Source organism: Anarrhichthys ocellatus, unplaced genomic scaffold (genome assembly GCF_004355925.1).
Source record: "Anarrhichthys ocellatus isolate YVR2014 unplaced genomic scaffold, GSC_Weel_1.0 scaffold27, whole genome shotgun sequence".
NCBI classification, from domain to species: Eukaryota; Metazoa; Chordata; class Actinopteri; order Perciformes; family Anarhichadidae; genus Anarrhichthys; species Anarrhichthys ocellatus.
In genome coordinates, this window is record NW_022280057.1 from 4,365,441 (window position 1) to 4,381,816 (window position 16,376).

At 41.1% G+C, this 16,376-nt stretch overlaps 1 protein-coding gene across 1 annotated transcript in view; it reads left to right on the forward strand.

Annotated features, from left to right (window-relative positions):
• The first annotated feature begins 15,598 nt into the window (after positions 1-15,598).
• tsc22d3 (TSC22 domain family, member 3) overlaps positions 15,599-16,376 on the forward strand; it is a 30,910-nt gene continuing 30,132 nt past the window's right edge. Inside the window, exon 1 of the mRNA XM_031862576.1 lies at positions 15,599-16,370. Coding sequence (XP_031718436.1) covers positions 16,048-16,370 — 323 coding nt within the window. The 5' untranslated portion in view covers positions 15,599-16,047. The remainder of the gene's footprint in view (positions 16,371-16,376) is intronic.

Below are 16,376 nucleotides of genomic sequence, written 5' to 3' on the forward strand. Positions count from 1 at the left end.
AGTGTCTAATTGCGTTATCTGTAACAAAGCTCCATTAATCTGCGTAGAGATTAGCCCAAACATATTGTTAATCATTACAGGCCTTATGAATATTTAATCGGAGAGGGACAACTGAGGCTGGGGGAAAGTAATAATTGATGAAGCTGGGTGCAGATGGGACATGGGATACTTAATTAAGTAGAATTAAGTATCCCATACTGAGAATGACCCATTTTGAAGTTGTTGGAGTATGAGTAAGTAAAGAAATCAATAAAAAAGAAAAAAACTACTTGAATTTCAAAATAAAAACTAAAAAGATGTTTGTTCCATGATGTGGTGTGGACATATATTCAGTCCATTGTAAGCTATTTGACTAAAAGCTATTGGACATACTCAAATTGGCTCAATCTTTTCTCTCCAACTGCATGTTTCAGCATTTGAAGTTTTAAAAACATTGCTTTATTAAGCAATTCTACACGATTTTACTGTGTTTGTTGTCTGTCTGGGGTTTTTTGAGGATCAGTGTTGATGTAAGTAGCTGCCGGCTGCTGTCTTTCAGCTCACTGTCCAGCCAGTTCCCTCAGCCACAAACAAAAACACCGCAATCTCAGCCGCTCATAAATGCCTGAGTACGTCTGCTGCACTGCAGGGACTGTTTTATCAGGGAAAGTTTGCAGGTCAGCCAAAGCAGCAGGAAAAGTTGGACAACACCTCGGGTGATCAGGAGTCATCCGTAACTTGGTGATGGAATCTGTGAATAATAATAATAATCCATTAAATACACTATTCATACCTTGACACCAAGTTCTTTACAGTTCACAGTGCTTTTTGAAAGATTAGAGAGCAACAAACGTCTAAAATTGTACACTCTGATCATGTTTTACAAACCTTCCAGCACTTTGAATAAATTTGAATATCTTCTCACTTTTTTACTAGTTTAATAAAAGAGGGTTAAGGTTCATACAATACACCTGCTAATCATGCTAAGAAAAGTGCTGAAAAAGCCATGGCCATGGAAGGAACAGGATTGTGATTGAAGTTCCTCAGAGAATTTTAGCATTTAAAAAAGAAAATCTAAGAGCAGAACTGCAGTTTGTATCTGTGCTTGGCATTTGTACGGCTTTGATTTTAAAAAAAATGCAAAAGGATCATTTGTTATGCAAGGTCTGTTAGCTTGAACTTTAACCTTTGATATGAAAGACAGCTGAATGTATTAGTTTCACATCCAAGTAAACAAGTAAACTATACATCAATCAAATGTTATGTTTATTGTACATTTAATGTAAAAATCCAACTGACCTTGCTCTACCTTGAAGTACACCAGAGAGTTTATTTCATCTAAAATTGTCTCCCTGTGCCAGCAAGGTACACAAGTTGTGTTTAAAAATATTTCTGTAATTGTTGCAGATTTGGGTCAGATTTGGTGTCACTGCCTTATCGCCTGCATTACCGGAGGGAATTCTCCATCATAAAATCGGAAGAACAGTGGATTGTTGAGTAACAGATGACGAATCGGATTAGCCCGGGGATTCTTCAACTGGGAGGAGGGTATCTTGCAGTGTAAAGACATCTAATACTATTCCACTATACTGATTCAAAGCCGATAAGACACAAACAGGAACTTGGATGTGTCTGAAAATTTAGAGAGATATGAAGTGAGATGGATAAAGGTAGTGCTCAGCAGGTGGCTTTGAGCTCTAAAACTGTAAACAGCTTGCCATAGTTGGCATAGCTCAGGGGTAAAAACATCCTGAAGATGACAAAAACAAGAAAGAGAGTAAGTGCATGTAAGAGTGGGTGTGGATGGATGAAGCTGGGGAAAGAAATCGACCCACTAGCTTGGAGTTGAGGAAAGATTTGACATTTATTTCTCTGAACTTTAAAGCAAACAAAACTGTTAAAGAATGAACTAAATTGATTTTTTGATTCCTCAGCAAGGGAAAGATAGCATTTCAGCCTAATGTAAAGTCTCGTAGTAAAATCAGTCACACATTTTAAAATATATGTCCTTGGTTAATAGATTTCAAAGCTTTTCTCTGTTTTGAGTGCTTTAAAAAAACTAGTTTTAGCCATGGCAGTGTTTTTCTGAATTAAACATTGTGAAGATGATGGATGTATTTCAAGGTATACAGGACAGAGAAGGTTAGATGTGCACTCTGTTAATAATGAATTGCAATGGTATTTTCTCATCAGTTCAAACCTCTAGGAAAGTAGTGTTTGCTCATTTTGTTTACATTTTTTGTGAGAATTGATGTAAGTATTTGATTATGATTGTTTACTCTCTGCACGGGTACTTTCAAATCTCCTTCGTGTTATGTTGTATCTTTTCTATCATTGACACACATTCGTCCTTGTGTAGGTTACAGTATGGTTTATTTAGGTATTGCAGCGAGTCAAATATCTCTGTACCAAGCTCCAAAAGCAAGCAGTGAGTGTTTTGTTTATATCTGAAGAATGAAAGACAGCTGGATGTAGCAGTAGGTATATAGGCTAACCTGGTCCATTTCATTCTCAAGCTAATTAAATGTCCGCCTGATGGCAGGATACAACTTCTCCCAGCTGCAGAGGCCTGAGGGGTGGTCTCACGTCACAGCAGAGTTGACTCGAATATCTGAGCATCTGCTCCTGCCTGCCCAGGAAGCGTCGCCAGATTAGGAAACCTTGAAGGGTCTGTGATTATCTTGGGGCCCTGTCTACGACAAGAGTCCTGGTTGGCAGCGGCCCACGAGGCAGTGTCGCCATCCTGAAATTGAATTGGGAAGGATTTAATAGGTTTAAAGGCTTTGGCTCTCAGTGTGATGGAATCAGATAGGGGTGAAAGTATCGGGAAGTTGTGACGGGCAGAAGACTCGGCAGTGGAGCACAAAGTGAGAGAGACAGAGAGATAGAGGGAATGAATTGAACACAGTTAAGACCAGCTGATGGGAAGAAGGTGATATTCCTGATTAAGTAAAGGCCATTTTAGGTTAGCGTCTCTGCAGCTTCCATTCTGTACACAACTGTTGTATTCAATAAACATATAAACGTATAATAAAACATCTGCCATCCTGTTGATAGGGCATGCTGTAAATCAGCAGACTGTTACACAGTTTCCATTATTACTGACACCGAGACTGTGAGAAGCTCCAGTGACTCTAAACTCTGTTCATTGCTACCCTATCACTCCGTTAACAGGTGTATGGAATTCAACTGTTAATCCTAACTGTCAACATGAAGGCCGACTAATATCAAAACATATTTTATTGTGAAATAAACCTCCAGGACATTCTCTTCTGCAAATAATTGAATCAAAAAAAACGAGTGAAATAATGCATCAGTTGTGATGGAGAAATGAGCGGCAAAAAAGCAAAGAAAAGTTCCACGTGACTCCAAATTTCTGACTTCAAATTGTATTTGCATTCTAGATGGCCACTTCCTACAACCTAATCTGAAACGAAAAGTGTGTGTAGCAGTATACATGATACATGATCAACTTTGACACGTGTGTGTCTTTTTGATTTTGCCCTCTGTTCTCAAAAAAACCCAGTTTCCTCTCCAAAAACCTTACATTTGTCTGTGAAAAAGCTAAACAATACAATATAGCTGCATGCTTTTATGCGGTGCAAAAACGTCAGGTTTATGCATGCATGGCAGCTCTGCTGGCATCGTACATTGTCAGTGGAGAGAAAACACTGGCCATTGTGTCATTTGTGCTTTTGTGCATCATGACAGCAAGCCGATAGAGTGAGGGCAGAGGAAATGGCAAAATCGACTCAATTGCTGCAGACTTATTTCCAGGGAAACATGGAGCTTATAGCCTATCAATACATCCAGATGCCGCTAGCGATAAGGGGCTTGTGAAAAGAAGCAGCGTGTATGTTCACTGAAACAGTCACTGCTGCAGCAGGATGTCTGAGCTCAGAGCTGGAAGAAAGCCCTGTTTTTAAGTGGTTTGGTTGTGAGACGCCAGTGAGGCAGGTACAAAATGACAGCACATTAACTCAAACTCCCTCACGTCTTTTCTCTTCTGGTCCAGACTGTCCCCCTTCTTTGTCCACACAATTCCCAATTTGCGAACCGATGGGCTCTAAATGAGGAGGGAAGACCTGCCCAAACCTGAGGGTCACGACCACTCGTCATGGTTCCCCAAACAATCTCCTGACCTGTCAGTCCTACAGGAGGGACTGCCTGCCTTCAGCTGGCCACAGATTTAGGACAAGACTATAGGACATGGCTCAGAGAGAGAGGAAAAATAAGTGCATCTTTATCATGAGAGTTATAAGTATAGACATGCTGTAACACACATAAGAATCCACCATCATGCACACAGATTATTATGAAAATGTGTTAATGACATTCCTCTGCAGCATTTCAACCGAGAATGCTTTTCATTTTTTTTTTTTTGAAAGATCGCTGGGATTAAAAGAGGAAGAATTTAGAAAGATGTTCATCTTTTGTAGGTTTCTCATCAACGTCAGTAAATGTGACGGCGGGTTACCGGCTGAAAAAAGAGCAGAAATTCGTAGCGAGCCTCGGTTTGAATGCGATGGGAAACGAGAGGGCTGCACACGAACGTTGTTTGTCACCACACCAACGGCAACCCAGCAGGGCGCAGAAGGAGATCATGCTGTGTTGTTGGACAGACATCAAATGCAAAGGCCTCAAATACTTTCTCTGTCGCGCTGGGTGACCCAGCGGCACTTCGCTTCCTCCATATGTACACACACGAGCCCACATCCATAAAACCCAACCATGCACTCTAATACACATAAACACACTGCAGAGTCATATGCACTAATCATTCACCACCTCCACTGTTCAATATCGTCCTCTATTTCTAAGAAGAGGCATTTTATTTGCTTTTGCAGTCTAACTAACCCAGCAATCAGACACAGCTGGGAATCTGTCACAGTTGTCTTGACTTTTGATCTCTAAGTCACCCAATCCCAGCAGCATCGGTAACCCCTTACAGACTCTCTCAAAGCAGCACATGGGGAAATGCACACTAGTGCTTTGTTACTAAAGTTAGCGTGCTAGGAGTAGAGCCACACAGGGAGAGAGGTGAAGATGTTTTCACTACTCTGCATGTTGTGCTCTGTCTTTCAAAAGGTTTTTGGTTCCTCTAAGGACCTGTAAATGGAAATCACAAAAGGATCTATTCGTGGATTCAAAAAAACAACTACAAAGACAAGGTTGTTTTTGATAGCCATTGTAAGGATAACATTGTTAGTTGTCCCTATTGTAACTCACAAGAAAATGAAAGAATTCAGAAAAAAACCCCACTACATAATGCATTCAGTGCATTTAAATTCAAACCTCATCCCAGAGAAGTGTGTAATTTGTTTCTGACACCTTTCGGGATGCATATCATACTCGCATGACTGCGACTGAAAACAACGCTCTTGAATCTTGAAGTAATCTCACACTTAAATATTTTGATCACAAGTTTTGATAAAAGAAAACATGCTGGACTTGGGACACTTAAACAAATTGCCACTCTGGAAACTGTATTACCCCAGAGAGCATGTTAAGACGGCCTATCCCAATATTTCTTCTCCAAATTCACTTACTCAATTACAAATTGAAACAAATTATACGAGGCAGGATTTGATTGGAGAAGCCAATCATTTTGGCAATCAGACTCAGGGGAGACCTACAGTATACCTCCAGATGAACTGCCTGCAACACACACGCACACACACACACACACACACACACACACACACACACACACACAGTGAGCCAATTACCATACATTTTCTCCCAGTACCGTTAAAAATGCAGGGAAACTATACAAATTGTTTCAAAACAGCGGCAAGAAGGCTGATTCCTTTTCAATGACCTGAGAATTCAAAGAAACAAAGTACATGAGAAAAATAAATACATATATACAAATAACATAATGAAATAATCTTACTGTAAAGTCTCCCTTTGAAAATGTAGTGCGACTGTGCAAGTGGACGGACTTCAGGCCACCTTCTGGTGCTTGTGTGCTTGGTCTAATGGTGTTTGTCCAAGAAAGATAAGGACCTCTCCATGGGACAACTGATGGGATTTAATTAACAGTGAGTGACAGAACCCGGTACCTGCGGCGCTGTGTTCTGCAGCGTTTTTTTTATTTTTGTTATTCTGTCACGCAAGATACAACTCTGCTGCACAGTGTGGAAGGTTTCATTTTATTCTAGAGGCAAAATCTTGTTGTAAGAATGGAAACAGCCTCGTCTTAATTGCTCAAGTATTATCATGTCAGAGAATGTGGCCAAGTAGACATATAGCTGCTAACCCTGGATTAGTACTTCCACTGTGAGGGGCTTAGTCATGTGGCACCAAGCACTTCCTGACTTAATTGCTCTTAAATGTAGAGGCGTCACCATCTTAATGGCCTAAAAAGTGAGAGTGAACTTGGTTTCGACTGTGCTGCTGCGGACATCCTCTCTGACTAGACAAACAAATGATGAGTGCTACAACGTGGGCTCTGGAGCAAACAGAAAGCATTCATCAGCAGCGTCAGTCAGTCACTTAACTGTCACAACAATACGGCAGATTCCCCCCCGTCCAGATTGTTTTTAAATCCATTATTTACCCACATCTCCCTCATCGCTCACGTAGAGAACAAAAGAAATTGTAAAGTTGAAAATAAACATTGTTCTAACGCTCTACTGAGGGCCAGGCTGTCATCAACCATATGAGTGGGACCTTAAATGCCAGACAAGGCCAATCAATGCTGAATGCTTATCCACATGGAGGACAGTGAGCAGCAGGAGCCTCCTCTCAAACAGTAATGCTGTTCAATCAGGGAGAGTGCTCCTGACATTTCCTGTTTAAAAGCTGTCATACATTAATGGCTGGTAGTGGATGTGTCCTCAACTCTGGTGACCAAGTTTTAATTCCACAACTCATCCCAGATAGTGTCGGTGAGTGGGTGTTTTTTTGTGAACACACAAAACAGCATGTCTAATTTCTGCTATCGTTACATCCAATTCAAGAAACACAACACAAGTATATATACATAATTTATGTCCACAACTGTTTCAGAGGATGCTTTGAATGCGAATGTTTTCTGTGCGTGTGTGTTTAAGGGCTGTGTGTCTGGTGTGTGTGTGTGTGTGGATACATGGGTGAGCAGCAGACGCTAAAATACAGTAGATTAGATGTCTTGACCAGTGGTTTGGAAATGAACTCTCTAAACTGTGCGAGATAAGACACGTTTTAAATGGGGCAGATCGTTTATTGTCTGCTTTTAGCTGCGACTGTTTCACTTATTTTGCCTGCATTAAAGATAATGTACTCTATTGATTGCTAAAACCATTTTTGCTCCATTTCATGCTTCGTTCCTGAATGCGGTCACACTGGCAGCAGAGGCACAGCTGGGTGGTTATGTGCACATGTCAATGCGAATATGGTTAAACCCTTTTCACATTAATCAACACCTCCGGTTTCATTTAGAAAAACGCCTAAAGCCCTACAGTCATGCATATTATTACAACTTTGATAATTGGAATTACAGGCAGTTTTAAGGGATGATATTTAGAGGGAAATAAGAGCGGTGCTCGGAGTGTGTTGCTCTGACTTTAAGTCAGAATTATAAATTCAGTATCAGCAAGAAGATTAGTTTTCATTTATGTATGTGTGTGTATGTTCCCAATTTCACTGCAATGTTCAGAATATTTCCGGGCCCTTTCATAGTTTCCAAATAAAAATATCGGTCAAGAGCTGAAACTATGAGAAAAACATCAACTTATTGTGTGAAGCACATGACCAATTATCATTATGTAGGCTGCAACCTACATTTCTATTTGTTAATGTTTCCCAGAAGATAGCAAGACCGTCATAAAAAAAATGCTTTTACTGAAAGATTGTTGGAAGCAATATCTAAATACATCAAATCTCTTTGAACTTCAAATAAGATGGAGACAAATGTAGAGGAGAGATCAAGCATAGAAATCAAAGTAGCAGCACTTCAAACACTGGCTGCAGGGACCAGTGAATCAGAAATGGAAATATATTATTTTATATATATATTTTCCAGTTTCTATTTAATTTTTTGCCAGAATTGCAATGAGGTTCTGTAGGCTTCTCAAAAAAACATGTTTTAGCATACTTTACTGGTGCTGGGGTCTGAATACAAAATACTTTCCACATTTAGATTATGTATTTAAGGAGATCATGCTTCATTCAAAGCAATCAATCAGTTTCAATACTTAACTCTCCCGCACATATTTGGTCCAAAGGCTATATTTAACCTGAGCTCAAAGGTTCCTCCAGCATCTGTGACTGAAAGGAACTGAAAGGCTTTTTCTGAATCTAAATGTGAAAAAGCATCATCGTAGGATGTGTTTGACTTAAATCACTGACGGTCTTTTTTGGGGGCAACAGCAAATTAAGCTCAATGATGTCTTCCCAGGAGGAGCATCTGGATTTCTATGAGTGACAGAATAGGGTCCTAAATGTTTGTAACAAATTGGAGCTATGTGATGAGTAGATTTTAAATGGACTTGCATTTATACAGCATCTTTCCAGTCTTCCAACCACTACCTGCCAACATCTGCCCTTTCACACACACATTCACACACTGACAGCAGAGGCTGCCAAACCGCTCATCAGGATGTAAACTAATGCTCATCCTCGAGAGCCATTTGGGGTTCAGTATCTTGCCCAGGACCCCAGGACATGCGGACTGGAGGAACCGGGGAAAGAACCTCCGACCTCCTGATCCACAGCCGCCCTAAAGCAAAGCAAAGCCTGGGTTCTGATAGAAAGCAAACTAAAACAAAGCTGATGGGCAACAGCGGTAGGTACTGACACCGAGTCACTACAGGTTTCCTTAGACAGGAAGACAGACCGAGACTTAGCAGAAGATATGTGAAAGAGAAAAAAAGGAAAAGAGTTAAAAGCATGAAATTAAAGTTGAAGAGTGAGAGAGATGTTACAGGAGAGCACTGGAGAGACTGAGACCGAGCCTGACAGTCGGAGGAAAGAGAGTTGAAACCTCCATTTCCTGGCGGTAATTACTTCCCTGGTTTAACTCATGGCCTGAATCTCCTTCACAGCCGACTAATGCTCACCACTTGGGTTCGGCGCTGTAAGTTCCTGTGATGAGAGGTTGCCTGTAAAGAGTTGTGCTTTACTTTTCCACAATCCAAGGCTAAGCAGTGGGGCACACTTCTTAAGGATGACTGGACAGCAAATTTAATCCTCAGAAGGGCGAGAGAAGCTTAGAATGATGTTCTGTATCACACCAGCCAATTGGAGGATTTAAGCCCATCTGGCCCCGATGTTTTGGCCAATCACGGCCTGAGGCAGAAGATCAAATGCACATGGGAGAAAGCAGCGGTGAAGCAACGATGCATTATGATAGCCATGGTGTGAGAGAGTGGCTCTATACTGATCTGCAGAACCCCAAAATGTACCTGAAGAAAAACATAATGTTCGTTATGTGTTTATGTAACACTGGCTATCTCATTGTAAAATAATAAGTGTATTGTGTTTAATTGAAACACGCAGCAATCATTTTGATGTCGATGTTTATGCCACAGACTGTGGAACTGTAAGTTTTAAAAGCTGTTCATTTACATTTTAATCAAATACTTACATCATTTTGAGAACATTTTGTGCTTGTTTGGATTCACTTCCTCAGCGTGATGGCGTCTATCAAATCAATGCTGGGTAAGCATACATAATGGCTTTCATCTGTTCGGCTTGTTCTAACTCTTGAAATTCAAGTTGAAATTAATTAAATCAATTATATTTTACAGAGTGCTTTGGAAACCACAGAATTGTCTTTTCTCATTTTGCAGTGCAGCCATATTTCCTACAATCTCTGCACCTACTCTGCTCTAATTTGCATTGCAGCGCACCAAAATATCCAAAAGTTGGAAACAGAAATGCCAAGGTCGGTTGAGCATGATGGTGATGGGCACAAATTGTTTAGTGTAGTAGAAAAACAAGGTACTTTCAAACTTGAATAAATAATAGCCGTAATCAAGCTCCGGCACCCCGAATCACCCTACACTAACACACACACACCCACAACAGCAAGTGTTACAAACAACGCAAAGGGGCCCCCACTCACACTGACGCTTTGTTCACACATACAGATGCAAATAAGTAGGCAGTCTATGGCCTCTCATGACGCACTAGCTCAGTGTGTGTGCGTGTATTATTAATGTGTACGGATATTCTGTTTGCATACACTGCCATCTAGCGGCAGTATATTGGTGTTACTTCAAAAGCTAAAATCCGCTGAACTTGGGATCATTGTCACCTTATTGTACCCTCTTGAATGCCATTTACAGTCTCTGTATAACTTCTCATGTATATCTTTGCATCATCTGACTCAACTCAAATTAATTCTCTGTTTTTCTGGCCCCATGCCTTCATATCCTCCCGCCTTGCTTATTGCAACTCGTATTTTGGTATCATCCAGTCTTTTATTAAATGAGTTGGCCCCCGCTTACATTACAGAACTCCTGTCTCCATACCACGCTGGCAGAGAACTGAGATCTTCTGACCAAAGACTTCTGTCTGTCCCAAGATCCAGGACTAAGTGCAAAACTTTAGAATTCTCTTCGGCCCACCATTTGATTCTCCCCCACTATTGAGCTCTTCAAGTCATCTTAAAACACACTCGTACTCATTAGCTGTGAACTGGTAAATCTGTCTCTGTGTGACCATGTGCCTTTATTATTATTATTATTATTATTATTATTATACAATCCAAACAGTCTGAGCTACAGAACCTACATGGACAGAGATCGTTAATGTTGTTTCAATGGTTTGCCAAAGAGGGGCAGTATAAAAGACATGTAAGAAATGTCGGCTAGTAGATTGGTGTACAATCATAATTACTCTTTTGATAAAGGAGATCAAATCTGTTTATTTGTATTGCCTGTGATAAGATAAGATTAATAAAAAGGTTCGGTTTATACATATTTGAGGATGCTCTGTTCTGTACATCTGAACAAAGACACACTCTGTCCTCACCCATTGGGCCACCTCTCTGACTTCCAGCAGAGTCAACTTTAACATATGTGTATATTTAGCAGTTATAGAACATCCTTGCTTCAAAGTGCATTTGTTTTGGAATATTGTCTTGCATGTAGATACCTGTATTATGCACAGATAACTAAAATATCTTAATTCTAGCTAAAAAATATATATTTTTTTGAATTTGTGATAGTACAAACTTGAACATTTCCAACAGGAAAAACAAATCTTTGGAAAACCTTATCTCTATTTTGCAGTTCTCTCTTTGTGTGGCTGGGGAGAGAGAATGACCCAGTCCAGGAGATCGTCTGGGGTTTTTTGAGAGCATTTAAGGCAAATGACCCAGTTAGCACTGGCATCAAGATATTCCCACCTGTTCACACAACACACAGCTCCATCAACGTTTCTTTCAGTGACAGACAGAAGTGATTGGTTCACACAGCCTTGTTGAAGGTATGCCTAACAGCAACGTGTGAGAATTACAATCCCTGTACTGCATGCAGCAGTGCTCATCTGCTGCTGGACTTGATAGATACCGCCTTTGGCCATTCATGTTCTGCAACGGGCTGGATTCTCTGAGTATGTCTCTTTTTTGCCTGAAGTTGGCATGCAGGCAAAAGCACTGTTTTCTTTGCAAATCTCAGTATAATCTGACTGGCCTTCACGTCACCCGAGGCACTTATATTTGTATCACCTAAACTAGGACTCTACTTGTGTGCCCTGAAACTTCCCCCCAAACTGGTTGGAAATGAGAATATACTCTTTGCCTTAGCATCTGAAAGACAAGTTTTAATGCCTGGAAAGTGTTTTGTGTGACAGTCCGTGTAAAAGCCCATATTACTATTCCTTAACGTGTTCCTGCAGCATGTGTGTGAACATAAGCAAAACAAAATCAAAGCAAAGAATATATTGTCGAGGAATCCGTCATATTCAGCTAAAGTTATAGGAAGAGACATAAACTTGGCTTCGACTCACCCTGATGATGACTTTATAACCGGCAGCCTATAAAAACTCATTCCAATAAACAAGCCACCAATAAATCCACTTCTCAGAAGTTCCTGGGCACTGAGAAATGAACTGAATACAGCTTTTATCCCATCGCTGCAGACTGAAGGTGTAAGTTCAGCTGCTCACTACATCGGTGCCAACCCATGCTCATTCAAGTTGTCCTTTTTCGAACTAAACCCTCTGGCAGAGCTTAATGAGGTTCCTGTAAGAACTTTAAGCAGAGGAAACAACATCCTGAAGTTTGGCTTGGCAGTGTAAAAAGACTTTAGCATAACAAATATGAAGACTTACTGTAAATAGCCCAATAGCTCATTTTCGGTGCACTCTAAAAGTCTGAAAAACAAACTCTCCTTATAGGTTACAGTCTTTATTTCTATGTTAGCCTTCATTAAGCTTTAGTTGAGCTTCAGTAAGAATACTTTAGAGCCTGCACATTTAAGTGCTCGTGTTGTTGAAAAAAAGAAATTGCAATTATAGTGATAATAATGTTAAATGCCACTATGCTGCAGCCATTCAGTATTATTATATAGTTGTATAAATAGATTACAACAGTATTATTACAACATCAGGAATACATGACTACATCACTTGTTTACCTGCAAACTGCACATGAGAGCAAAATGTGGTCATATGTCTTGTGGCCTGACTGAACGTATCAGTGTTATTTGGACAGATTTTAGGAATGTGCCACCGATACTGAAGCAATGAGCTTTCACTATGCTGGTTTCACCAACCTAGTTTAGACAGCTGGGGGAGTGCGTCTGTTCACGTCATGTCCACATGTTCAAGTCCACATTATTTAGCTCGGTGTCGTCAGCATTTCTGGTGACAAACAAAAAAACTCCAAAAACAAGCTTCCAGAGAACCAAGATCAATATGCATTACACACGTTTGCAGCTGCCAGCAAGTTTAAAATTAAATTTTAAATGAGAAGTCCACACAGAATCACACATTGTCAAAATTATGCTGCTACACAGTTCTCTGTAGTCTGTAACCTTCAAACGTTTTGCACCTCCGGCCACAACCCCAATAAGTGGTGTCAAAGCAGGTGTTTTCCATCAGCTGTCAAAGTCAAAACACCTGCAGTGATGTCACTGGTTGGGTCAACCCAATTTATTCAGTGCAGATTAACCTCTTGAATATTTAAAAAAAATATTTTTTTTCACATCATTCATATGTGTGATAATAAAACTCTACTCACAGACTTAATTGCAAAAAGAAAAAGAAAAAGGAAAGCAGCAGCATTTCCACTATGAAAGCAAGGTGGATGGGTTGTTTTGGGGGAGAAGTCAAAATAAGAAAATTCAGGCAATGCAATTATTTTGTATATTGTCTTTTGAGAACACCTGTTTATTATTCAAATTAAACTTTAAGGTATAGGCCTCCAACAGTTTTGCATTAACACAGTTTTTTTCCTTGCAGGAGCACAGACTTTGGTTTCAATATCAAAGTGGTGTTGATAATATGTTTAAATTGGGGATTTATTTACAACCTGTGCGATGAACTGGCTCACTTGTGTTACTTACGTCACTGGACTCCGTCCTAGTAATGTAGACGTGTCCTCCGATCTCAGAAACTACTGACTGTCCTGCCACCGGCAATTGGTTTCAGTTGAGTGTTCTGTTGCAACCAGTATTGGCAACATTCCAGCAGTTTAACTGGTATGATTGCATCCAATTTTTTTGTCAAGAATCTTTTATTTACTCCCCAAATGCCCCAGTTGTACCATTATAGGTACTTTCAAAAAATACTTTTGTGATTGTTGATTTGAGATTTACTTTTCCTGTAAACAGTTTTTACTGCCACGCAATTACAGAAATAACAGGTTTCTCAGTCAAATAAAATGATTGAATTCTTAGATAAAATACAAATGAATACAAATAGTAATCATGTACAGCTTTTTAAATAGTTAAAGCAGTAACTCTGTACCTCCCACATGAGCTCAGCCAACCACCTTTTACTCTATTATTTCTTTAGTATAACATGTTTGCCCTATAGGCTAATAATGCTCACAGAAGGGGGTTCCACTTACATCAGTGACTATTCTAACAGATTCCCACTAGAGGGCAGTCTCTACCCAAATCAGTCCTCGGCCTGTCCTTCCAAATGCAGCAGTCCCGCTGCCCGAGGACATCATTACACACTCAATAAAGCAATAGTCAGTCATTTTCTCTGCTTAATTGATCCCACTGCTAACCAATAACACGTGGTGTGACTTCTTTACTGCAGCAGCCTGCCTCAGAGTGCAAGAAACAATTTGTAATTATCTTGTTGTTTCGTTCTTGCATGACCAGCCATCTGTAGGCAGCATGACTTGTTGGTCAGCGGCCGAGGTCAGGGGCTCAGCAGTGCATTCCTCCTGGAGCTGTCTGTAGGGTTGTAATGACATTGTCCTGGTATTTATCAGGGCTTGTGAAACACTCGTCTGGAGGACAAGAACACAGCACGCTCTTACCCAACCCCAAACAATTTGAGAACAGATATGGAACATGACAAAATCGTGAACAAACACAAGGCAGGTCTGATTAGGTAATGTTTATGTTTACTATGCAAGTCGAGAGCACACTGTCAGTCCCTCTCTCTCACACTCACACACACACACACACACACACACACACACACACACAGACATACATGCACAATTATACTAATGACACTAATGTGCATTGCACATTACATATTTAATATGACAATAACTTTAATTGGTACAAAAAAACATATTGTAGTAAGACATGAATATTATGTAGACATAAAGCATTAAACAACAAGCATTGCCATCTATAATGTCCAATCCACTAATCTATTAATCTAAACCTATGCAGGGTTGCAGGTGGCTGGAGCCCGGTACACCCAGGACAGGTCACTAGTCTATCCCAGGACTACCACAGACAACCATTCACAGTCACATCAACTACAACTACAATCCTACAATTTAAAGTTTCCAATTTGATGAACCAGAGCACCCAAAGGAAACCCAAAGACGGGGAGAACATGCAAGGCCCCACAGCCCACAACCCTCTGGCTGCAAGGTGGCAGTGCCAACCTATGCACCAACAACAAGTTATTAAAGGGAAAATCTTTTACTTTTTTAATTGGCTGTGACTCTTCAAACCTATTCACAATCAATTCGAGAGCAAAATAATTACTATTATAAAAACTTTATTGCATTGCATAATTAGCCTGTGCTGATGCTACTATTGACTACATTAAACATATTCAATAGAGGCAGGCAAGATGGATGAAAGCACACAAGAAAAAAAAACAATAAAATGCGATGCTGTCAACTCTCATCACAAATTTTCACAAATTAGCAAGACCGACATGTAATCGTATCTTTGTGTGTGTTCCTGCAGCCTCCCTCACTCAGCCACTCCTTGTGCTGTCAGCATGGCAGCAGGGTGGAGTCAGCGGAGCTGCACATGTTTCAAGTACGCTCTGAAGCTTCACTCCCTCTCTGTCTATCTGCCTTCCCCTAAATGCGTGCATGGCTAAGCTGAAACAGAAAAGAGGAGGGCCCAGTGAGTGTAACCAGCTATGCTTTTTACCAATCAAAGGGGTTTCCCCACCCTCTCTGACTGCCTCCCTCCCTTTTTGCTCAGCCCCTCTGTCTCTAGGCACACCAACCAAAGAAAAAAAAAAAGTGCAGGGAAAAAAAAGTGATAAGCAGCAAGCTGCTTCTGGGTTTTGCTTTCAAGCTCACTCTCGCTGAATCGGCGTGAGTGTGTGTGTGTGTGTGTGGGGCGTTCACTCTTTCTCCTGCCACAGTAGCAACACATTGCAACAGCGTCTGCCCCGAACAAAAGGCTAAACGCAGCAGAGCCGCAGGAGGAGAAACTCAGGGATAGAAGCAGGCAGAGTCGCCCAGCGTGACTGCACCTCTCAGGGGGGAACTCAACCTGCCATTTAGCCTTCCTGGTCCTGGAGTGGAGACACTAGACCAGCCCAGGCTGAGCTGAGGAAAACACCCTGTTAGTGTTTTGTCTTTTACTTTGTCTTTCTTTCATACACCTCAGTCTCAGTAGCCCTTTACTGAGATTCCTGCACCTGCCCTTCATCACCTGGGCGTCTTTCCTTTCCATCCACCTGTGCTAAGAGATGTCAGACGATGACTGCCTCTCGCCCATCGGCCTGGACTGTTGCAGTTGCTGTCTGGACCTGGCCAATGGCTATGACTACTCCATGGCCAGCAGTCCGGCTCAGGGCCTGCCCGGAAGCCCCACCAGCCCCAGTGTCAATCACTTTCGCCAGCTCCGTAGCCAGCTGATGTACCAGAACCTGAACACGGACAAGCTGAACAACATCATGAGGCAGGACTCCCTGGAATCGGTGGTGAGGGACCCCTGCTTCCTGCTGAACGAGGGCATCTGCAACAGCAACATTGACCAGACCATGCTGTCTATACTGCTCTTCTTCCACAGGTATGT